This window comes from Elaeis guineensis, chromosome 6 (assembly GCF_000442705.2).
Source record: "Elaeis guineensis isolate ETL-2024a chromosome 6, EG11, whole genome shotgun sequence".
In the NCBI taxonomy this organism is placed as follows: Eukaryota; Viridiplantae; Streptophyta; class Magnoliopsida; order Arecales; family Arecaceae; genus Elaeis; species Elaeis guineensis.
This window is the reverse complement of record NC_025998.2, coordinates 131,555,466-131,581,804: the sequence shown is the minus strand read 5'-3', so window position 1 is coordinate 131,581,804 and position 26,339 is coordinate 131,555,466. Positions and strand designations below refer to the sequence as shown.

Genomic DNA, 26,339 nt, shown 5'->3' with positions numbered 1-26,339 from the left:
ATATGACAGATGGATGTGAAAACTATTTTTCTGAATGAAAATCTTGAGAAAAATATCTACATGGAGCAGTCTTTGGGTTTCACTTTCGGTGATGGAGATCACAAAGTCTGCAAGCTGCAAAGATTTATTTATGGACTTAAGCAAGTATCAGAGTTGGAATACTCATTTCAATGATGTGATCAAATCATTTAGTTTCATCAAGAATGAAGAGGAACCATATGTGTTCAAAAAGATCAGTAAGAGTGCTACCATTTTTCTTATACTATATGTAGATGACATACTCCTAATTGAAAATGATGTTCTCATATTGACATTAGTCAAATTATGGTTGTCTAAGAAATTCTTCATGAAGGACCTTAGAGAAGCATTTTTTATTTTGGAGATTAAGATCTATGGAGATAAATCTAAGAGGATGCTAGGACTTTCATAGAGGATATACATAGAGGAGGTGCTGAAGAGGTTCGGTATGAAAAACTTCAAGAGGAGACTTATGCCCTTTAAGTATGGAATTCATTTCTCCAAAAAAATATGTCCCAATACACCGAAAGAGATAGAATGCATAAGCAAGATCCCTTATGCTTCGACAATAGAAAGCCTCATGTATGCCATGCTATGTACATGACCTGATATAGTTTATGCTATAAGTGTCACGAGTAGATATCAATCAAATCTATATGAAGAGTACTGGATATTTGTGAAATGTATCCTTAAGTACTTGAGAAGAACTAAGGATATATTTTTGATCTTTAGAGGTGGAGAATTGAGGATATGGGATATACTACTTCAGACTTCATGTGTAACATTGATGATCGAAAATCGACATCAGACAGTGTATTCTTATGCAATAGTGGTGCTGTGAGCTAGAAGAGTTCTAAGTAGCTAGTCATAGTGGACTTCACCATGGAAGCAAAGTATATCACCACATCGAAAGCTATGAAGGAGGCATTCTGATTCAAGAAGTTTGTTGTGAAATTGGATGCGATGCCATCAGATGTCATTCCCCTCTACTGCAACAACAATGGTGCCATAACGCTAGCTAAAGAATCGAGGTCTCATCAGAAGTCTAAGCACATTGAGAGACGATTCCACCTAATCCATGATTATCTTGAGAAGAAATATATCGAGATACAGAGAGTAGACACCACGGATAATGTAGCTGACTCATTGATGAAGTAGTTGATCTAATAAAAGACTGAAATCCATCTTGAGAAGATGAAACTTAGATTTATGGTCAATTGACTTTAGTGCAAATGAGAGATTGCTAGATGTATGCTCTAAAAATCAATTGAACCGACGCATGTAATCTTTCTAAGGACATAGTTTGTAATCTTGATTGACTTATTAATGAAATAAAATTTGAATTATTTATCTATTCATATTGTGTAATGTGTCTATGAATCATCTAATGAATTAACAAGATGGTGACACATATTCTCAAGGGTTAAGAATTTGAGGTATGTGTCATTGATGGTTAATTCATAAATTACTCTCAATTATAGGATCATCATGGGGACGATGATTGATCCAGATAGGTTGGTGCATAGATCACTTCTTTATGGGTAGATGAGTCTCCAATCTATAGTGTGGGGATATTGAGCGAGAGTGCAAGTGCTTGTTAGGAAATAAGAGTGGCGAGCGTGACCAACACGAGTAGTCACATAGATATCTACTTTCTCATCGTGATATACTCGATGCTGCAGTAGTATGAATAGTTCATTAATCTGCGGTGCCTCGGCCATTTACATTGAGGTTACTGTAGTTTGACTATGCTATAACTCGATCTCCTAGTTATATAAAATTTTAAGGTGTATGTTGGCTGCAATAAGTTCATTGTAAAAATAGGGTGTGCACTTATATGAGATCTATCGACCCTGGTAGTAAGGGAGAAGTCCTATGAGGATCATGAAATTGAGTTCGAAAGTCCATGACCGTAGCAAGGGTGAATGATGGAAAGGAGTTTCCATAAGGATTCACTAAGAGCTCTGATTGATTGAGTCTTACATATGGCAAGATCAGATTGATGATTTATCTATAACCTTAGTCTTGTCGAGGCTCATAATAGAAGAACCGGATCACATGGCAACTGCATCTAGAGGTTTATCTATTCAGTTCTGCTAGGTTGTCACTACATATACTACTAAGTGTCACTGATGAATATTAGGACTAATTGAGAATTATTTGGATGATCAATAATTCTCAAATTAACTGAATTGGAAGAGATTTCAATCTGTTGAAAGGAGTTTCAATGATATTATTGATGGAGATCACAATATATCCTACTATCAGACAGAATTGAACTTATGAGGTCACACATTAAGGGATTTGATCTAAGATTGTGCAATTGGACCCACATAGTTGCAATTGGGTTTGGATTTGAGAAATCCTTTTCGATTTAGGAAAATCATGTTAGCACATGGTAAATTCAAATTCCTCTTTAGACTTGAATCTCTATAAGATTGGGATTGGACCAAGTCAATTACAAGCATTATAGACAACCAAGAGTTGATTTTTTCTCATAATTAAAGTTGAAAGAAATTGGGCTAGCACCCAATTTGATTGGATCCATAGGGCGCCAACTGTTTTCGCCCCCTTGACCTTATGCGACAAGGAATTAGAGATATGCATGCCCCATCTGGGTTTGACATCAATTAGAGCAAGTGGGAGGTGGCTAAAAGTCCTAATAAAAGTTGGTTTTAGATTCCTTATGAGATAAGGATCTGATTTGATCAAAATTCTAAATCAAGTAGGACTCCTTTTGGTCTATAAAAAGATCTTGAGATGTGATCTCAAAATCCTAAGCAATCCAAGCTCCAAGCCTCCATGCCTCCCCTCTCTCTTTTGGTGTCTGCATGCTCCCTCTCTTTCCTCTCTTCCTCATGCCTCCACGCCCAAGATGTTGGGCATCCTTGGTTTCCACGCCCAAGGGTTGGGCGTCTTCTTTCTTCTACGTATCAAGGTTTGGGGTGCTGAATTGAGAGAAAGAATTCTCTCTTATTTTTCCTTCTTCCTTGAGGCGCTTGCTGGTTTCTTGGTGAAGAAACAAAGAGGAGCTTTCCTAGATCTATCCCGTGGATATCTGTAGAGGCCAAATACTTGTGCGGCTCAAAAAAAAATCAGAAAGAGATATCTACGATCATCAAACTGCGGTGAATAACTATTCACATAAAGGTAAAGATGAGATCTTCATGTTTATGTTTGATAATTTTATTTACTGCACATAAATTTTAATGTATGATTTGTATCACTTATGCAGAAAGATCTATAAGCCTGAAACTTTCAGGGGGAGTATTATTTTAAATCAAAAATATGTTTATTTTCCTTCATTGATGATGTCAAAAAAGGAGAGTGAATTATATATGCAACATAATATAAGTAAAAGTAAAAAATGCTAAACTTTCATGGCCAAAGTGAGCCAAAATAAAAAATATTAAATTTTCATACTTGCATACATGCAGCTAAAGTGACGTAAAGTGATGATGTTGAATTTCTATGAAAATTATTGAATTTTCTATGCAAAATAGAGAATGGCGAATTTTTTATGAAAAATGCTAAATGATAGCTATTATATGCTAAAATTCTCTAAACCATATGCATGATACATAACCCTTAAGCTCCTCTAAAAGAAATTTGCCTAATAAAAGTGAATGCCCCTACAAGATGCATTGAAATAATCACTTACACATATTTTCTTGAGCTCCTTCATTTTAAATGGTGTCTCCCTTTTTCAATGTTAAATTTACTTCATTTTGCTTATACTCAAATATTTTGTCATCATCAAAAAGGAGAAGGTTATTGCCCCAAAGATTAATTTTGATGAGCACAAAATATTTGAGAGAGGTATTAATGATGTTTGTCTTTGGAGATAATTTAAAAATTTATTCCAGAAGATTCAAGAATTTTTTAATTGAAAAAATAGTTGGAGATGGCCAAAGTAGTAAATTCATTAAGTTGGAGATGAAATTGATGTTTTTTGGAAGCCTCAAGATCATTCATGATGATATCAAATCATTTAGAGGTATTTTCAAAATTTTTAGAAGCTTAAAAATGAAGAAAAGTCAGCTTGGGCAAAAAGGGGTAACACCTATGTTGATCTTTTTCAGTTTGGCACGCCGGCATGCAAGTTTTTGGAATGTCATGCAAAAAGGAGCATCCCCTGGAATGTCCCATGTGAAAAGGAACATCCTATGGGTCATCCCCTACAGGTCTTGAGAGCAAATGAAAGCTGATTTTTTGACTGTTGAAAAAGGGGTGTCCCATAGGGCATCCCCCGTGATGAAAAAAAGCTGCAATGGCTAATTTTTATCTAATTTTGATGTATTTAATGCTTCCTAAACTCCTTCCAACAGCTCTAAATGGATAGTAAATCCTCTCCAATATTGATTGAGGATATAAAGACATTTAAAGGAGGAAAAAATATAATCAAAAAAAAGAAGAAAAAGCATTCAAATGATGTTCAGCTTTCAAGTCAAAAACAGCTTTGAATTTAATCTCAACCACTTCTCCAAGGCTTATTCAACTCTCAAATTATTCAGAGGATGTTCATTAAAACTTCTTCTTAATTATGTAAAGTGCCTTCATAGATTTATTATGCTCATTAAGGAGCTTTGTGTATTTAACATTGTAAAATCATTCTCTTTTTCTTGTTCTTGTTTGTTCAAGTTTTTGTAGGATTCCAAAACTTGAAAAAGATTAATCCGAATCTTAAATCAAAGTTTGTAGGGTTGACTTGTACCTAAAAAATAAGTTTCTAGCTTGGGTAAGCTAGGGTCAGAGGCATCCGATGTTATATTCATTTGAATATATTTAGTAGATTGAAATTTTTAAATAGAAGTTTGGAGAGTGGATGTAGGTACAAGATTGGCACCGAACCACTATAAATCTTTTTGTTTATATTGTTTGCTCTTTTTTTATTTGCTTTATTATGTTGTCTCTTTTTTTTTTAATTAAGCTCTTGCACATTACTTGCTTCACTCACTCCACTTCACTTAAAATATTAAAAGCACATCTTGTAACTCTTTTTTTTTTACTTATAAATTTTTAAAAATCTAATTCACCCCTCCTCTTGGGTTGCATAGCTGGGCAACACGAAGGCTTGGGCTCTCTATACCTATCGAAAATCACATCCAGTCCTCATCAAAGATAAGGTAAGAAGCTCCCAAACCCCTCTATGCTTCGTTTCCTATATTTTCCCTCCTTTATTGAGTCTTTGTTGATCAGATTCTAGCAAGAAATCATCAAAAAATAAGATGAGAATGCTTTCCTTGATTTTCAAATTTGAAAAATCCCCTTCACTCTTCTTTTTTTGGCCTTCTTTGTTACTAATGCTTACACCGGAGATAGGGACTTGGCCCCTTTGTCATTCCTAATCATCGTCGGAGTCCCATCATTGGAGAATCATGGATTCTGACTGGCGATTTGCTAGATTTAAGCAAAAAACAGCTATGTTCCCCTATTTATTTTCTATGGTTTTCTTCCTTCTTCGGCATACCGTCGGTCATAGCCTTGACTGGCGGGAGGTCAAGTGTTTCGAGGAACAAACAAGGAGAAAAGGTCCCTTGTTTTATAAAGAACTCAAGGGAAAAAGAAGGAAGAAGGAAGAAAAAAAGAAGAAAAAAGGACAAAGAAAAAGGAAAAGAAAAGAGAGAGAGAGAGAGAGTTTCTCTCTCTTCACATGCTTTCACTTTATCTCTATAAATTTTCTCTCTCTAGAATATTTCTTTCTCTAAGATTAATTGAGAAAGAATTTTCTTTCAATGATTTGATCTGACTTTAGCAAAGAGAGTCTTAATCCGTGATCGTCAGATAGTATGCCTGCATCCACCTTGGCTAGACTCAGATATCATTAGATTTAATTATCTATGATTTTTGTTGAACTATTTATATACTAATTCAATCATCATTTGATTAAATCATCTTGATTATATCGATTGAGATGTTGGATAGTATTGTCTGATCAACCATATTCTATCTTGTTAATTTATCTCTCCTTTGATATTTTCTCTCTACGTGATTTATGAATCCAGTAAATTTGACCTATTGCTTTGAAGCTGAATTGATTCTGGTAAGGAGTTTTGAACCGTTCTGTTAGTTGACAATATTTCCACACTATTCGAGTCTTTGTTGAGCATTTTGAGATATAATCTTTGTTAATCTCTATTAAATCATTATATTTTAAGTAACTCTGATTAGATGAAGCTATTTGATCAAATTATTCTCTGACCATTGCCATCGGATAGTGCATTAGCTTCCACCCTGGCTCTTGTGAGATCTTGTTAGATTTGATCATTGTCGATTGTAGTGTTTGACTTGTATCCTACTTTGACTTTCAATGATAATAAAATTATCCAAACGATTGATTTAGGTCATTGGGCTTCACCATTTGATTGGCCTATCCTTGATCTATCTTGACTCAAGTATAAAGCCATCCTAGTCGTACCCCTAGTTGGGTTATTTTGCTCTCTTAATCCATTTGAATTTTTTAAAATTTTTTATCTATGGACTTCTAAGAAATTGACTAATTAATGAAATTTTAATGATTTTGAGTAGGTCTATCTGATCTATTCGATTGAAGTCGGATTTTGAGGTGTGATAAGGTAAGTAATCTAACGCTTCAGTGTGATTTTGAATAATTTTTGAAAAAAATATAATTCATTTATTTAATTTGAAGTATAATCTCTATTTTTTATTTGATTAAATGGATCAAGCATGTATTATTTTATTATTATAAATAACTTATTTTGAATATGCGATCTACTTTGAGAAATGGATTTGGAAAACTTATGAAATTACTTTTATATATATATTCTCAGCATGGCTATGATGTGGCCCCGTCAATGAAGATTATATATTAAATTTGTCAACTTATAATCTGAGAAACTAGTTTTGACATCGAGCCATCAATGATTGGAATAGTGATATCTATTATTTGGCATTTTGTGTAATATATTTCTATTAACAGACCTATGCCACTGAATTATATGGCCGTAGCTTGATGTTAAGTTCAGTATCAGTATATGAAAATAATTATTTTCAAAAAAAATATATATTATTTGAGATTTACTCCTCTCAATCAATATTATGTGATTTATTTGCTTAGCATACTTAGACCACACTTTGATGTGCTATGTTGTTTACTAGGTTAGTGTAGCTTATTATTTATTTTTTCTTTTTTTTAAGATCATGAATCATGATTATACAAGACTTAGGGGAGTATGCCAGATCGATTGGAGTTATTTGAGTTATTCAGATTCTGACCTCAGTCAGTTTAGCTTAGTACAATTTAGTTTGGATATTTGTTTCAAATGAAATATTAAGATTTATATTACGTAAATATATTTACTATAAAAAATATTTAATTAGATTTTTATTAAATTAAATTTTGAGGATTGAAGGCTCATTATTGTTATAATTATCATTCTAAAATTTTTATGATTCGATCTAAAGCCTTGCATGCTTGTAGGGCTTGCCCTACAGGCATGCAATGTGTGTCGCATGATCGGTTCAGGGCCTGACAGATTAAATGATATCAGAGCTTAGATTTAAAATTATTAGGGATTGAAACAAGATTGTGATAGCACAAGTGATATGTTTTAGGACTTTTAGGACTCATCAGAAAGGTTGAGAGTTGGATAAAACTAGACTAGAGACATCTCTTTTGCCTTCTTATTCATACATATGAGTTAATTGAATTTTATTTGTGATGATTATTTTATTTTCATGAAATCAGAATGCCACCTCACCATACTTATAGCCAAAGTGTAATGAGCAGCTTGAGAATTCTCAGAGTAGGGCAATTTGTGCTTATGGTTTTGATTTGTTAGATTTGGATTCAAATTAAGTATAAGAAGATTTGCCATGGAATACTATTGTGCATTATGATTATTTGTTTATTTATTATTTAAGTAAATTTGAAAGTTCAATTTGATATTGGGTATACCGTGTTATTACTTTAAGCTTGACTTTAATTATTTTGGTGGCAGTTTAAGATTCATTCATAAGAAGTTAATTAAAGTTTTGAGTAGAAAAGATTTTTATGATACTTGACTGAAATATTCTTTAAGTTTCACACTTGTATATGGATCATATGATAAATTTGAATGTGGTAATTGGCTCAATAGTTAGTCAAGATTGATGTGCTCTAGGTAAATTAGGGATGAGACTTAAAAATTTCTCTATAGCTTCTCTTGGAATTGATATCCTTTAACTTGCTCAATTTATACATGGTAGTATACTTTGATCGAAAGCCAATTAGTGCATCCAAAGGAATTTTGATAGTTTAAATCAGAGTGTTGACTTCATATACCTTGGAAATAGATGAGCTAAAAACGTGCAGCTGTGCAAGTTATGAAATGTAGGATATACCAAAAAAAAAATGTAGGATATACAACCGTGTTGACATGACATGCGAGTGATGGTACTAGCCTTTTTTTGTTTTTTTTTGGTTACAATGGTAGTAGCCTTTCAAATCCAACTTATTGGATCAAATCAGCAATACCCACCAGCTAGATCTCACCTATTAAACTAGATTTAGATACAATTTGTGCTGAACAAGCTTCTAATGTGTTTCGTGCCAAATTAAGCTAAGAACTAATCTAGCATTCCAAGTTTGATTACACCATGAAAAAATGGTGTTCTTCTACTGGATGATTTTAGCTCTAACTTAAATTGAATTTTAGGTGGTGAATCCTGGTAGTGTGTTCTTGAAGTTTAATGGTTTGGATCATTGATTTCACCTCTTGTTTACTTCGATCCAGCATACCTACTTGCTTATCGATCTTTGTTGAAGTTCCACCCATAGATGATGATATTGGTATATGGTGATCTTTGGCTTTACTGGAATATTTGTATAATCCTATAAATTTGGGAAGTTCTGCTTGAACCAGGACCGATGGTTTTCATCCTCTATATTGAAGGTTTAAATTATTTTTCAAACTAATTATTAGTTGTATAGCTTGATTGCTAGTTCTCAGTTGTGATTTTGACAGTCTACTTGATTCATATCAAAAAGGAAAAATATTTATCTTCATTTGTTCATTGATTGGTCACAATTGTTTGTTCCCAATTATTCTTTTACAATTATTGTTTCCCAACAAGAACCAGATACAAAAAGGATTAGGCCTTCTACGGACACTTGGGATTTTGACCAGGACCCCCATAGAAGAAGTGAGTCCCCAAATCACCATTACTAGGTTGACTGACATCATAGCAGTTGGGATGTTCAGCAGCAGTCATGATCCCTTGAGGAGTTTGAAGATTGTTGGACTGATCAACTATTTGAATGTTTTTGATGCAGCTCGCCTTACCATAACCTTCTTCTGCGAAATGGCCACTACCCATCACTGTGGCGGTGTGCTTACCATTTGGCCTGGGGTTATAAACCTCCCCTCCCCATTCTACTAAGTTGGCACTATCTGACAAATAATCGAATAGGGAAGAAGGCCAGTAGCCTAATGGACTTTGATCCCCAAATTGCAACCACCAATTCCCCGTTTGCGGGTCCTGCTCAGAAAATGAAAAGCATATGAACAATTATTATTATTATTATTATTATTATTTTCTTGATGAAAAGTGAAAATGAAATTACATATGACTACTGAATTTTTGCCAAGCCCAGAGTTTGCTAGTTTGCTTGAGAAATAACAAAGACGTGGCAGACATTCTCTGTTCCTTTCTATCTTTTCATATAAAAATCATTTGCATTTTGATTTTACCTTCCAGACAAGTAGAGTGATATCATATTGGGGACCACCATAGCTAGAAATGGAGCTGAGGGAGCTACCCACTGCTATCTCATTGCTGACTTGAACAAACCCAGCGCAATTTAGGTTGTAGCAGCCGGTTTTACCATAATTATCTCTCTGAAATTTTCATGGAAAAATGTTGGCAGACACGTAATTTTTATAATTTTTGCCATGTTTCATGTATTGAAATGAAGGATATCTGTGGCACGTACCTCATCTCTTTCATAAAATTGGCTGCTAGAGAACAACAGAAGAACTTAAAAAAAAATTGAAAATCCAATTCGCTTCATGAAGTTTTTCTTCTTTTTTTTTTTTTGGTAAAAAAAATTTCATGGAAGACAAGGTAGGAAAACATGAGGAAAGAAGAAATTAATAGAAAGAAGACAAGCAAAAATGGAGGAATATTAACTTAAGTCCAGTAAACAAATAGTGTTGTTCTATTATCTCCATATATCTGCGGAAATACCTGATTTTTTTTTTTTTTTCAATACCAAAGAGTAACCAACTGAAGTTAATGCATGGAGAGCATATAGTCATAATTCCACATAATTAAAACTACTATTTGTTTAGTTAAGATTAAAACAATTTCATACCTGCCAACCAGCTTCAACGCTATTGAGATTTTCGTTAGCACCCCCAAGGATCCAGAGCTGAGACAGGCTGAACTCAGAGGGCTCTTCGACATACGGGTTCCACACATTTATGTCGACCTTTGTTCCATAGTACTTATCTCCGGTTACAGAGGCATATGAATGCTACTCAGAAATACCCGCCAACAAACACAAATGAGGAAGGCAAAGGAGTAGGGGAACGAAGGAAATGGAAAAGTAGTTAAGAGCTACTTTCGTAGCTATTCCCATTCATATATTTTCAAATATACATACCTCGTGTAGATTGCCATTAATCAATGGAGAGGCGCCATTAGGGGTTCTATTGTGTCTTTTCTTCCCATATGTTTCGACAGAGCTGGCCCTCAGCACATCATCTTTTTTGGTCCTCCTGATGGGGATAGTGTGCTCGGGGCACCTCCCATTTTGATGCCAAAGTTGAGCTATAGAGCTAGTTTTCTTCTTTGATTCCACCTTGTTCTCATCATGGAGGCCTAATGGGTGGAAAGTTGGCCTCATCTGAGGATTTTGCCCCATGTCGAGACAAAACAAAGAAACCACTAGCTGTAAACATTAGGTGAATTGGGGGGAATTTGAGAAGAAGAGAGTCAATGTGAAAGAGAGTAGACCTGGATGGTGTGGTTTTTCAGTAAATGGTGATCAAAGGCTGGTTGATGGGAGATATGGACACAGTCTATGATATCTCCATCTGGGCTCTTTGTTTTAAGAACAAAAACAAATTAAACCACAAATTTAGAATCATTGCAGTGAAAAATGTCAAAATAAGTATAGTGGAACAGGAAGACTATTAGAAACTAGATGGGATTGTACTGAATGAATGGAATAAAATAAAGATTATCATTGTTTAAAAGTGACATAGAAGAAAATAAAAAATGGATCTTTTAAATTTCTGATAAGTATCCCTAGTTTGCAAATTTCATGTAGAAGAGAACCAATATGCAAAAAAATTAGGAGAATTAATCCATGAAAAAAAAAAAATCCTGGATGAAAACATAAATTTAGGAAGGATTAGGCGAGACCATATACCAACAACATAGCATAAAATACTGACCAATTGGAAAATGACCATAGTTCAAGAATTTTTAATGCCCAAATAAGTACAAAGGAATGGTTCTTATTCTATAAATTGGATGACACATTACAAGTAAATGAAGGGTAACAATTTTATATAAAAGAAACACAAAAGAAATTTCTAGTTTTTATTAAAAGAAAAAACTTATAATTTTGGTATAAGAAATCACGATGCAAGCATCATACAAAAATGGATTTTGCTAAGTGCTTCATAAAATATTATCTATAATATTTTTTATAGTTTTTTAACCATTTATTGTTCAGTGAATGATCTAGATTTCCTCAACCATTGATGGATTAAGTTGGGGACAAAGAGGGAAGGGAAGTTTCTAGGGCATTGGTGGGAGGAAGCCGGTGATGTTTTAGCGGATTAGAGATTAGGGCCATCTATAATAGAAGAAGAGATTAAAACTATTTCCAATAAGCCAGAGATTAGTAAGTGTTGAATTGAGAGGAAGCCATCCAAATTTTGATAGAAAATAATTAAAAATTAATAAACATATTATTGGTTAACAACTAGTTCGATTAAATTTTAGTTACTAATGAAGAATAGCTAGGATAAGTCCCCATATTTTGACAATAAAGTATAAAAAATATTGTACCAATTCTTGAAAGGGGTTTTGCGAATTGGGATAATGTAGGAGGTATACCATCTAATCTCACGAAAGATATAGCAAAACCACCAAAAAGTAGGAGTGAGAGAGAACAAAAACTCCTTTTAGAAGATTAATGACAAAACAAATATTCTAAAAAATCTTAAGTAAATTAAGATTCATCTTTTTTTAAAAAAAGTATGTAAATAAATGCATGATAAAATTAGAAGAAAACAATTCATAAAATCTATCCAAGATCTCTCATAATGAATTAATAACATTTTGACCCAAAAAATGAAAAAAATCCCAAAAAAGCATATTGGGATAGCAAACCTTGATGCTCTTGATGGCGGGCTTATTCAATTGCTTCAGGTACCACTGTACCTCTGACTGCTGGCTTATGGGCCGCACCCCAGCCTTCGCACATGATAAGTAGATCGTTACTAGTAATAGTGCTATCAAGCCATGACTTATGCTAATATGGGCTGCCATCACCCCCTTCTTTTGCCTCCTTTATCAATGATATAAAAAAATTAATATACTATCCAATACTATCAATAATATATTTTATATTTATTGTATGCCGATGGTTCTCCTTTCACATATTTATTGAAAGTCTATCTAATCATCAAAGTAAAAGTCCATATGTTATTCCCTTTTTCTCCCATCTATAACTAAAATTACAACGTTTTCCTTTAACAACTCTTTTCACTACCACAAATTTTGGTTAGATTCTGGTATGATATATTTTTTATTATTGGGAGAACTTAACAACTCTATTATGTGTGGAATCAAAAAAGTACTAATAGTTATTTTATGAATGAAATGATTTTTTTGAACGTGGGATAAATGTCACTATAAGAATTCAAGTTTTTAGTAATGAAAAATTTGGCCATAAAATTTTTTATTTTTTATTATAAATTTTTAGTGATATAAAAATATTTTATTACTATGTGGTCACCAAATGCACGATTTCCTAAAAATTTTAGTGAACAAAATATAAAGTTGTCAAGCAAAAACTATTATATTTGGTGATGAAATGCAAATGACTATTAAAGGCAAATGTTACTGGTGATTTTGTTTGTGACATAAGATTGAAAAATTATTTAAAAATAATTTAAAAAATAAAATATTTTTATTACAAATTAGAGCTTCATAATCTCTATCTGTATCCAGTATCTGGATCAAATCTATGACCTCTTGGATATTTGCCTATTGCTTAACCACTATGACAACATTCACTTTAGTATGAAGTTGTGGTTCATTATACTTATAATTTTAAACTTTTCAAATTGTAAAATATTCTCATTTCAAAAATATCATGATATATTTATTTTTATTAATTAATTATTTTTATAAAAAATTAATCAACTTTTATCTTAAGTCCTTTAAAAATAGATAATTCATAACACTTTTTATTTATGCTGTAATTGATAAGTAATGATATTTCATATAGAACATTTTTAATATTTTTGTATTATATTTTATCTAAATAATTTTAATATTTTATATATTTTAATACAAATCATGGTGGATTAGTGATCTATATCCTTGGATAGATCGATTTATCTCTATACAAGTTTTTAATGAGTACATCTTAAATTATTATCTAATTTTGGTGCATCGCTTTCAATATTGTTAGTGGGTTTTATAGTGAAAATTATTTTTCTCTAATTGTTAAACTATCTAACTAATGTAACTTATTCAATAAATAGATCAGTACAAATTTAGTTGAATATAGTCATAAATTGAAAAATAGTAATAAAAGATATATATATTTTTTGTAATGATATTTCATTTCATCATTAATTAAAGATATTAATCAAAATGATTTGTTGTTGCCGCTTCTAATTTTCATCACTAAATATGAGGTTTTTAGTGACTAGACTTATGTTTTATCATTGAAAGTTCATTACTAAAATTTTTGAATTCTTGTAGTATATTCCTCTAGATTTTTTAGAGCCGTTACATTGATTAATTGAATAAGTGATCATCAAACAAGAAACTTTGATTAAATCATTGTGCTTCTAATATGAAAATGAGGTTGCAATTGATTCATAAGGTCTCAACAATATAATTCCTATCAATAGAAAAACTATTATTAATCTACATCACACAAAAGGTAGGGATGAGAAGATTCAAGAAGCCTATGACAATCAACGTAAAGAAAGATGGATGAGCCAACACTATTTTTTTTTCGCATTATCATCACAAAGAAGAGATCTGAGATTTTTCTTATGCTATATTTTTAGAAAAAAAATGAATAAAGTACTAAGAAGTTTCGAACTTTCTATTACAAATCGGTTGTTAATCTCTGTGTGTTTTTACTTGAGTCGTATGAGATGAAATTCTCACATATGATCGTAGACAGGAAGTTCCTTTGGATTATCTATTTGAACAAGGTATATGATTGGTTTGAGGAATGTCTCGAGATTTAGGTGATTGTGGATAATATAACTAATAAATCTATTCCTACTCATGTCAACATATTTTATTTTTTAGGGGGGGGTCACTCTTGACTGGTTTTTTTAGTACAAATAACGATAGGCTTTGCTTTGACTTTTTACCATCCTCCAACTACTATAGAAGCTTTTTCATCTGTTCTGTACATAACAATTGAGGCTAATTATTGTTGGTTGATGGATCAATTTATTGATGGTCATCAAGTATGGAGGTTCTAATAATAATCCTGCATATACATGTGTATCTCATAGATGGATTTAATAAACCTATGAATTAACTTAGGTTATAGGTGTGATTTTAGCTATGTTGGCTGCATCTTTTGGTCTAATTGGCTATTCCTTGCCTCAGGACCAAATTGGTTATTGGGCAATAAAAGTCGTGACAAGTGTACATAAAGTTATTCTTGTAATAGAATCGCTTTTGGTAGAAGTGCTAGTGTAGGCCAATATCTATTTTGAGGTATTTATGTTACTACACTTTTCAATGATATATATTAAGTTATTTCGGATCCTTTATTTATAGAGAGGACATATCATAGATATTTGTAATTAATAATATATTTTATTGGAAAGGAATAATACTATTTTATAGCTACGAATATGGATTATTAAAAAAAGATATATTATTTGGATGTTTTTTTTCAAATATGGAAATTTTCACAAAAAGGATGGATTATCAGGTGCATGACTTGAACTCTTAATTGGGCCGTCTAGATATTTGATTTTATCCACTATATTAGAATTCATAACCAAATGTGTCTCCATGTCGAACCATCATGTAGGTGCCCTTATGTAGCATTGGACAAGCAAGAAAATCTTTTCTATGATCATACCTAAATCGTGCTATGCATGAATAGGCTCTATAAGATCTCATAGAATAAGTGATGTGGCATGATTCAATATTCTATCTATTCCACTTAAGGGGGTGCTTGGTTGGAGAAAATGGAGGTCTGGAATAGAAATCGAAATAGATGACTTCCATTCCAGCTGCTTGGTTGGAGGAAGTCCTATCTTGATTTCAATTTGGGGTGGAATGGGAATGGCGCAATCTATCTAAAATTCAATCTCCACTCTCTTCTATGGATTCAAATTTTTATTCCGATTTCGATTTTCATCATGAACTAAATGCTTCAAGAGATTTGGTCATTCTGATTCCCATTCCAATCCATTTTAATTCCAATTTCGATTACAAACCAAGCATATTTATAGTATAGAAATATATTCATTTCTTTTGCATCAATTAATCCTAATTGGTGATACTATCGGATGAAATACGGGATCTAAGGAAGAATAGGGGCTAGAAATTAGCAACAAGCAAATACTTTGTATGTAAGAAAATCATAGTGTGGTGCAGGTAAACACCAATTAAAATGACATGAAAGAATTCTACCCAAAAAAAAAAAGATGTAAAAGAAACCAAAACGCACTTGATCATGATAAATCATGAAGGATATGCCTTTCATGGAAGGACATGCCTTCAAATTAAATAGACAGGAAGAACTCAAAAATTTGAAGCCATTTTAGTAGATTGATCAACTAGAAATAAATAAATCCTAGTTGGTAAATTTGATCTAAGAGGAAGAGTTACCTCTCGAACGTGGAGGGATGATAAGCCGATCAATTGATGGAATCTAGGAAGCCCAAAGCAGTGCTCTTCCTCCTCTTCCTCTCAAAAGGGTTTGCTTGAAGGAGAATGAGCAATGCCCCATCCTTTATATTGACTTCAAGCTTAAAGCCAATGGAAAAATTAGGGAAGTTTCCATTAGTTGAGAAATGGTCAGCTTTGTTAAAGGAAGAAGACAATGTGAACTCATCACCAGAATTTGAAACTTAAAAGTCAAAGGAAGCATGAGGGAAGTTCCCACTTAGTTGGGAAAAGGTCAGCTTTGTCACAAAAAAGAAGAAGAAGACAAAGAAGACGAAGAAAATGTCACCTCACCAGCAGAATTTGAAACTATCATGGGTCAAACGAAGGGAGCCCAGCCACATGTTTCCCGTAAGTTACCGAATTGCCCTCCCAATTGATTTGAGCTTGGAGATTGCCTTATCCTTGGGAAAGGACCCTCCTTTCATTTCTAGGCATTCCTTCTTATGGGGACAAAAAATACCCTCAAAATAAGAGAGAAAAAAAGAGAGCTTTTCCAGCAATAAATAAGAGAATTCAGCTGATAAGAAGGAACGACCATTCCAAGAGGAGTTCCCCAGCAGTGGTGTCTGTCTCACAACATCCGTCCGGTGGACAAACGGATGTCTTAAGATACTTAACCCCATTGACGGAATGCGCGAGAGTTGTACGATTTGAATCTCCACCATCTTCTGATGGGCGTATGCTCAAAAGGTATTAATGTCATCTTTTGTCTAAGCAGGGAACTTCAAAATTGTAATTTCCATCAGTAAATTCTTCAGTTTTCTCTATAAATGAAATTGGTGAATAGTAGATTCTTCCCACTACTCTCCACACTTTTTCATGAAAAAAAAAAAAAAAAAAATCCTATAGTAAGTAGACGTTACCCATGAAGCTCTTCATTTTGGAAGTCATGCGATAACTTAAAAAGAGCTAAGAAGCACAACATACCTAGTAAAATGTGTAAGCCTTTTGCTCTGAACTTGGATATATATGTCCCAAACAATTAGTTGAATTGCAGTCATGGTCTCATGATCTGCCTTGTAGTTATCATGCGATGCTCGGTTGCTCATAATCATGTGGTTAATACGTATGGTGATAAATTAGTGTCACCATGAAGCCACCAAGTTTAATTTGCTAGAGATGTATAAATTAACCAATGTTTAGTGGATACACTTCTTGCACAAGTGAGAGAGAGAGAGAGATCTTTTTTCTTTACGATGTTGAAAAGAGAAGCTACTTCAATCAACTAAAGTCAAGCCAAGGTGGTACAAATGGAAGACAACAAGAGGCAACATGGGGCAATAGAGAGGATAAGGTTTTGGTTGATTGGGAGAGTAGGTGTACAAGCATTCTTCCTCGAGGGAAATGTAAAGACCCGATTTTCCACGGCTCTTAAAGTAGGTAAAAAAGAAGAAGAAGAAGAAAAAAAAGTCCCGACTGGACTCAATTTCTTTCTCTCCCGTGTTCGACGGCGTCGGGGAATAGAAGCTCGATCCCAGCAAAGAGGGTGAATAAACCCTAGAAAACCTTCCCTATAAGAAGCCCTACACCCTCCGTCAGTTATATCGTGAGTTCGAGAAATCGTCGCCAACCGCCGCTGATTTCTTGAGTTTCCCTTCATTTTTTCTTGGACCGCCGGATCCCTCCCTATTGGCCTTACCGGAACTACGTAATTTCCTCTTCTTCCTTCTCTCCTTTTTTTTTTTTTTCTCGAACTTTTCCTCATCACCGGCCACAATTGTAGCCGGCAAACCGCTGGGTTTTAGCTCAAACAGGGGTTTTAGTTCAAACAGGGCAACACTCTGCCGACGGCCATCGTTGGGGCATGGTTTCTTCACCGTCGGGAGCTGCCGTAGGTGGCCGGTTCAAGTCTTCCACCACTGTACGTGGGAGAAGGGAACACGGGGAGGGTGTCCCCTGTTTTGGAGGAAAAAAAAAAAAAAAAAAAAAAAAAAGAGAAAGAGAGAGGAGGGTCTCTCTCTTCTCTAGTTGTCTGATTAATTGATTAATTAATTATTTAATTATTTATTATTTTTTTCTCCTCCTCTTGTAGAGGTTAGAAAAATTTTAGATGGAAAATTCGGAAGACTTGTCGGTAGATTATCCTGAACCTAATACAGGGATAGCCCTTACATTATAGATTTTATTTTAATATTAATAATTTTGAATTCTTAAAAAGATAGTTCATTAGATAAGAAGTTATCTCTTGATGTCTAGATTGTAAATCTAATGAGTTTAGTGTGACAACTATAAAGATAAAAATTTTTGGATATTGATCACCTATTTATATAAAAATTATTTTGTACATCAGTGATTTTGATGATTACATGCTATATACTTATTTGTTAAATATATATATGGTTTTTTATGAAATTATGTATGTCATATCACTGATCTTGGCTTGAATAGATTTTGATAATCCTATGCATCGAATTTGCAAAAGAATGAAATTTTGAATTATAACACCTTACAAGCTTATATTGAAATGTATGATTGAATGGGAGGTTGTAATGCTCTGGGCTAGCCACTTTATTGCACCTACCCATGGGCTTGATACATGGCTGTAGTTGGTTAGGATTGAGCACCTATGGTTCTTTAGACTAGCCACTTATTTTATTACTGCTTACCTATCAGCTTGAACATGGCTGTAGTAGTTCAGAGTTGAGCACCTATGGTCTCTTGGACTAGCTATCCATTGCATGGGTGATTATGGTAGTCCATAGGACTAGCTATTTTTATTGTCTTATCCACAAGCTTGAAATACGGTTGTGGTAGTCTAGAGTTGAGCATATTAATATGATCAAATCTGTTATATGTTGATTTGAAATAATTGTATGATATGACTTCTTGCATAAAAAGATATATTTTCTATGCATATTTATGAATTATAGTATCTTTTGGCATATGGATTTACATGAGTAAAAACAATAATTAATTTCTTATGTATTTCTTTTTCAGAGTCACAGGATGCATATATTTGGTTATGGTCGAAATTATGATTAAAAGGATCAACTAGATAGAGCGCCATCAGTGATAGATGATCAAGTTGTACAAGGTGAATATTTGTTAATATTGAAGTATTTATCATGAATAGTGTTTACATCATCTTGAGGTTGTAACGGATTTCAAGGCCTTGTATATTCTTTAGGGCTTGCCTTAAAGAGTATGTAGCCATCACGTATCCAATCTGGATGCTGGGTTCGGGGTGTGATAGAAAATCTGACATTATTGGTGTGGTAAGTAGTATATATGCATGTACTTATCATCGAATGTACATACATATCATGAATCTTTGTAAAAAAATCCACTGCATTACTTGTGATGAAAGGGTATCTGATATCGATTGTGAGATGTCTGCAGTAAAGTCTGGTTGTAGGAAGTGAACAAGCAAAGGAAAAGTATAGGAGAAATGAAAAGACAGAGATGTGAATCAACAGAAATTATTCCAATAACATCTTCCCCTGCACGAAGTCAAAAAAAGAACCTTCAAATATATCTTCAAGAAAACCTTCAATGACAAAGGAATTTGGTTTTATGTAGCAGGGACAACTACAGACAGGACTAACTGAGGGTAAAGATTAAAGTGAACACAAAAGCAAGCCGACTATTTATATTAAATCTTTTGTTGAGAAAGGGAGGATCCTATTGTCTGGGTTCTCTATCATGACTACATTTTTGGCTAGAAGAGTTGGGTGAACCATAGAGAGAGAAAATCAACGGGAGAAAGGTGTGAGAGATTCCATTTTTCTTGCTGAGTGTGTAATAAGTCTAGGCCGGGCCTCATGGAAATTCGACGCCCAGAATGTATACCGTATTTCTGGAGAGAATTTAGATGCATTGAACTGGTATACAACAATATGGCTCTTTGGTAAGATGATTTATAGATAGAGAAGAATGGAACCAAACAGATAACAAGGAAGGAAATAAAATGTGAAATTTTTGCAGTAAGGAAACAGAGCTTAGAACAAAATTATATGAACCTAGTATTACTTTCAGAGATTGGTCTATTAATTAGTGAACACTAGCATGATGCTCAATGAGTAATTTGGTTCATTAGATGATATTCTTGAGTCAAAGTCTTCCTGGTTGTCTTTCTGCACCGTGATGATAGTCTTGAGTCATGATGGTCAATTTGGAATTTGGTTTATTAGATGATAGTCTTGAGTCAAAGTCTTCCTGATTATCTTTTTACACCATGACTCTGTACATATTACTTTCACTGAATAAGAAAATATATACTATATCTAATCTGACAGGAAGATCTTTGTTTGTGTACAGCTATTTCAATTGACTTGAGCAGAGAGTGACATTGATCTTAAAATCAATAAAAATAGAAGTTATTGGTTTTAAGGACAGGAGACCATATGACATAAATTTTTATCTGTTGGTACACTAAACTAGCCTCAAGATACGTGGCATCATTATATAAGATCAAAAAGATATCAATCTCAAAGTGCCAGATTTCAGCAGACCAATTTACCGAGTAGTAGATTCAGTTTGATATTTTACCGATCTCACTAAAGGACATCCTGATATTCTATCTGGGATGGCGTCTCAGCTGACAAAAGAATATTCAGATTAGATATTTACCGACCTAAATCTCGATGCCTCCTATATTCGGGATGACTATTATGACGTCTCTATTTCATCCTGATCATCTATAGAAGTAAATTATTATAATAACAGACCTAATCATTCTGCAAACATCCGTGGTGGTTTCTACAACTAACCCATAGCCAGCCACGATCTCATATACAGTTGGTAGGTATAGCCAGATATGATCTCGTGTCTAGCTCGTATGCATAGTTGTATGCTAGCTTACTTATAGGTGGCTCTCTAACCGCCTAACAAACTCCTCTAACGACCTAACAAACTCTGGAATGACCTCCTCAATTTCATTATAAATAGAGGGTCAGGGATCCTCCATCGAAAATTCTGCTCTTTGAAACTTGGAGAGATTCTGTCGGTAGGAAACTAGATCAAAATCTTGGTTCCTACCCAGTTCTCTTTCTGTTCCATTCGATCTCTCTTGCTCTTCCATTGTTTTTCACTGCTGTTCTCAAAGCTCGAACTGACTTAAGCATCAGAGGGTCAAAAATCGAAGGATCCCCATCGATTTCTTGACTGATTTTGCAAATTGGAGGAATTCCCATCAGATCGCAAGGATCATTCCAGTCCAGCCTTATTCTATTCGATCCGTTCTACTCCAGATTTTGAGTCTTGCAGCAACAGATTGATGCTAGAGGAAGGAGCCGCTTCTCTGATTTTTTTTATAAAAAAGATGGTCAAGGCACGAGCTCAGCATCCCTCTCCTTCTACTTCAGAAGGAGTATCTGAGGTGCCACTACAGTAACCAATTACTGTTAATCCTTAACAATTTAACTTCCTTGTTCAGTAAGTCCAAGCTCTGACAGTAGCTGTTTAATAGCTTCAAAAGAAGAAGGAGCAACAGTCGAAAGAAGCTCCACCTCTGAATACTTTATCTCAGCACAACTCTCAACCAGCCCATCAAGATGAACACTACATTGATAAGGCTGACAGTGAATTTGCCCTCAATACTCTAAAAGTTCAAAGAGGGGGTGATCTGGAGTATAAGGTCCAAAATTTTGAAAGGCATCTGATGGAGATTCAGATAGGAGGTTGATCTCAGAATAAAGATAATTTCTATTTTTGATCTCTTTTTTCTCATGAGATCTTGAGGGAACCAGTTTCAAACTAGTTCAAGATGCCCACCATCGAATCTTTTGATGGCTTTGTTGATCCAATGGATCATCTCGAGGGTTATAGGACCCTCATGACTTTGCAAGGGGCTTCAATTGTCCTATTATGCATTGCTTTTCCTACAACCCTCAAGAAGGCAGCGAGGATATGATTTTTCAGACTTCCATAAGGGTCCATCTCTTCTTTTGAGCAGCTTGAGAGATTGTTCGTCACTTATTTTGGTACTAACAGACCTCATTTGAGGCATGTGGATAATTTTTTCTCTATTCAGCAATAAGAGAGAGAAGATCTTTGGAAGTATGTGGCTCATTTCAATGCGGCCACTCTGAAAGTAAAAAATTTCAATGAATCAGTTACCATATCTACTTTGAAAAGGATACTCTAGAGCAACCATTTGATTTTTTCTCTGAATAAGAACTTCTCAAACACCTATGACGAGATGCTTGATAGGGTGTATAAGTACATCCAGATCGAGGAGGATGAGGCTATCTTAAAGTAGGCAAAAAAGGATAAAAATGAAAAAAAATGATTGAGAGAGAATAATGAAATACAACAGATTGAAACTCAAATTGACTCTTAAAAAATTCGAGGTCAAGAAGTCTACCTCGACGCTTTGATTCTTATGCCCCTCTGTTCGCCCTCCGAGCTCAGATTCTGATGGAAATTGGAGGAGAAAGGTATCTCTGAAGATTTGATCCTTTGAAGGCCCCTCCAGAGAAGAGAGATAAGCAAAAATATTACCACTTCTATCGAGACCATGGCCATGATATCGAGGAATGTAGGCAGCTGTGAGATGAGATAGAAGTCCTGGTGCATTGGGGCTACCTTGGTGCATATGTCAGACTGACCAAAATCATGGAATACAGGCCTCCTGCAGAAGAAACTTCTGATGACCATAACCGACCGACTGCATGTGTTATCAATATGATATCCGGCATCCTACCTGGCACCGTTGACCAATCTCCCAAGAGGCAGAGAACTAAAGATATTATTTTATTTTTTAAAAATGATATAAAGGGGATCCAAATCCCTCATAATAATACTGTCGTCGTCTCTATGATAATAGCAAAATATGATATAAAAAGAGTTCTTGTTGATAATGGAAGCTCTGTTGATGTATTATTTTATGATTTTTCTCAAAAATGAACTTAGTCAGACAGCTCAGACGGATCGATACTCCTCTTGTTGGGTTCTCAGAAAATCTGATGGTGGGCGAGGAAGAAATTATTCTGTCGGTTATAGCAGGATAGGAACCAAGGCAGTCAATGGTGCAGCTCACTTTTTTGATGGTCAGAGTCCTATCTGCTTATAATGCTATTCTCGATTGATCTGATCTCAATGCTCTTAAAGCCATTATCTCTACTTACCATCTATTGGTGCATTTTTCAATGAAGGAAGAAATTGATGAAATGCATAGCAATTAGATGGTGGCTCGACAGTATTTTATGATTTTTGTAAAATAAAATAACTGACAGAAACTGTGCCAATTGACATACTGGATGCATTGGATGAGATCAAAAAAATTCGAGGTGAATCGATGGAAAAGCTTGAAACCATTCTTTTGGGAGATGATCCCAAAAAAATGATCCAGATTGGTGTAAACCTTAAGCTTGGTTTAAGGGATAAAATGAACAAGTTTCTATGAGCAAATACTGATATATTTGCTTGATCGATCTCTGATATGCCTGGTATCCCTATGGATGTAATTTTCATAAACTAAATGTGGATCCAAATTTCAAATCAGTTTAATAGAAGAAAAGAAGTTTTACCCCGAAAAGATAAAAAGGCCATCGATGAGAAAGTTGACAAGCTTCTAAAAGCAAGATTCATCAGGAAAGCTCATTATCCGAAATAGATAGCCAATGTTGTTATGGTCAAAAAGGCCAATGACAAATGAAAGATATGCATCGACAATAAATATCTTAATAAAGCTTGCTCGAAGGATAGTTTTTTTCTATCGAGGATTGATTAGCTTGTAGATGCTACATCTGGTCACAAGCTCTTCAGCTTTATAGATGCTTTCTCAGACTATAATCAGATCAAAATGGTTCTGAAAGATGAAGAAAATATTATCTTTATCACTGAAAGAGGTTTATATTATTACAAAATGATGCCTTTTGATCTTCAAAATGCAGGTGCTACATTCCAACGCCTTATCAACAAAGTTTTCAAATAATAAATTGATCAAAATATGAAGATCTATATTGACGACATGATAGTAAAGAGAACCAAAGAGGATCGATATATTACCGATCTGAAGAAAGTATTTGAAGAATTTAGAAGGCACTGGATGAAGCTCAACCCTAACAAATATACCTTTGGGGTTGGCTTGAATAAGTTTCTTGGGTTTCTTATTAATCAAAGAGGAATAGAAGCTAATCCTGAAAAGATTCGAGCATCATTGAAAATGAAGTGTCCGACCTCCATCAAAGAAATCCAGCAGCTCACTGGGCGGGTGGTAGCCTTCAGTCGATTTATTTTCAGATCAGCTGAAAGATGCCTCTTATTCTTTAAAATATTAAGAAATATCAAAAATTTTAACTGGACAAAAAAATGCCAGATTGCTTTTGAAGATCTTAAGAAATATTGAATGCTTTGCCTCTTCTTTCTAAGCCGGTCGAAGATGAAAAACTATACATGTATATTTCCATCTCACCCTATACAGTCAGCTCAATTTTTATCCGAGAAGAAATGAGTATTTAAAGGCCTATCTACTACACCAACAAATTATTGCAAGATGCAGAGACCCAATATAAAAAGACTGAAAAGATGATATATGCTTTGATCATGGTAGCCCGAAGACTCAGGTCCTTATTTCTAAGCTCATATCATTACAGTATTGATAGACTAGCCACTCAGATTGATATTATAAAGAGTTGATACTTCAGATTAGATCATCAAATGGACTATTGAACTTAATGAATTTGATATCCACTACCAACCTCGAACTATAATTAAAGGTCAGGTACTAGCTGATTTTGTTATAGAGTGCACTGTCCCAGATGATGGGTCAATCCCGATAAATTTTGAAAGTGATGATTCATTCTGGATCCTACATATGGATGGAGCCTCAAATTTTTAAGAAAGTGGTGCTAGTTTAATTTTGACTAATCTTGAAGAATTCATAACTGAGTAGGCCTTGAGATTTAATTTTGACACTTTCAATAATGGTGCTGAATATGAAGCCCTAATGGTGGATTTCAAAATGACAAAAAAACTCAGAGTTAGAAAATTAAAGATTTTTATAGACTCGTAACTTGTCGTCGGTCAAATCCAAAGTCAATTTAAAGCCAAAGATTCTACGATGGCTCGTTATCTGTAGAATGTTAAAAAGCTATCCAAAAATTTTGAAGAGTTTGAAGTACTCCAAATTTTTAGGTCAGAAAATATCCGAACTGACGCTCTATCGCACCTCGCCACTTAGAATTTTTCTGAACTAAATTAGAAGGTACTAATTGAACAGTTGGATAGACCTAGTATTGAGGTACTCTCTATATTTCAGATCGATCGTAAGCTGAGTTGGATTGATCCCCTTGTAGATTATATATCTAAAGATATTTTGCTCAATGATCTAATCAAGATTAGAAGTATTAAAAGACAAGTTCCATGGTATGTCCTTCAAGGAGGCCACTTATATGAAAAGTCTTATTCTCTTCCTCTACTTCGATGCTTGATACCATCTGAAGCTATGTACTTCAAGAAGTATATGAAGAAATATGTGAAAATTATCTGAGAGGTAGATCACTTGTCTATAAAGTAATCCGACAAGATTACCACTGACCAACTGTTTAAAAAGATGCAGTTGATCTTATCAACAAGTACGATCAATGTCAGAGATATGCTAACATCTAATATCAACATGTTGCTGAGCTTATTTCTATTACCGCCCCTTGCCCCTTTGCAATTTGGAGGATGAATAATTGAGGCCTTTTTCAGTAGCGACAGGCCAAAAAATTTTTTTAATGGTAGCCATTGATTATTTCACAAAATGGATAGCGACAGAACCTTTAGCCCAAATTACAGAGAAAAAGATGCAGAATTTTATCTAAAAATCTATAATATGCTGGTTTGGTTTACCTCAAATCATCATCACTGATAATGATCGGCAGTTTGACGACCCAAAATTTAGAAAATTCTACTTCAAGTTTCATATTGATCACTGGCTCACTTCTATTGGCATCCGCAGTCAAATGATGAAGCTGAAATAACTAATAGAATAATTCTTCAAGATTTGAAGACAAGGCTCACTGAAGCAAAAGGATTGTGGACTGAAGAGTTACAGTATACTATGGGCATACCGAATCACATATCAGATTCTGATAGGAGAAATTTTTTTCAGGCTCACTTATGGAACTGAAGCTATGATTTCAGTTGAGATTGGCCTATTATCTGATATAGTTAGAAATTTTCATGAGGCAATCAATTCTGACTGATTAAGAATCGATTTGGATCTTCTTGATGAAGTGAGAGAACAAGTCCATATCAAAATGGTGGCC

At 34.3% G+C, this 26,339-nt stretch overlaps 1 protein-coding gene across 1 annotated transcript; it reads right to left on the bottom strand.

Moving 5' to 3' along the window:
• Positions 1–8,993: 8,993 nt before the first annotated feature.
• On the bottom strand, positions 8,994–16,241 carry LOC105046465 (protein neprosin). Its single transcript, XM_073259891.1, has 8 exons — positions 16,084–16,241; positions 12,367–12,544; positions 10,978–11,064; positions 10,625–10,867; positions 10,334–10,495; positions 10,153–10,206; positions 9,711–9,857; positions 8,994–9,498 (listed from the first exon to the last, which is right to left on the bottom strand). Exons 2-8 carry the CDS (start codon positions 12,523–12,525, stop codon positions 9,121–9,123), a joined length of 1,230 nt encoding a protein of 409 aa, XP_073115992.1. The 5' UTR covers positions 12,526–12,544; positions 16,084–16,241; the 3' UTR covers positions 8,994–9,120.
• Between the last annotated feature and the right edge of the window lie 10,098 nt (positions 16,242–26,339).

Excerpts from the sequence above, each read along its gene's own strand:
- LOC105046465 (XM_073259891.1), bottom strand. The coding sequence starts at position 12,525 with ATGGCAGCCCATATTAGCATAAGTCATGGCTTGATAGCACTATTACTA. Across the intron at positions 10,868-10,977 it reads TGAAAAACCACACCATCCAG|ATGAGGCCAACTTTCCACCC; the intron begins GTCTACTCTCTT and ends CAAAATCCTCAG. Across the intron at positions 10,207-10,333 it reads GCGTTGAAGCTGGTTGGCAG|GTATTTCCGCAGATATATGG; the intron begins GTATGAAATTGT and ends AAAAAAAATCAG.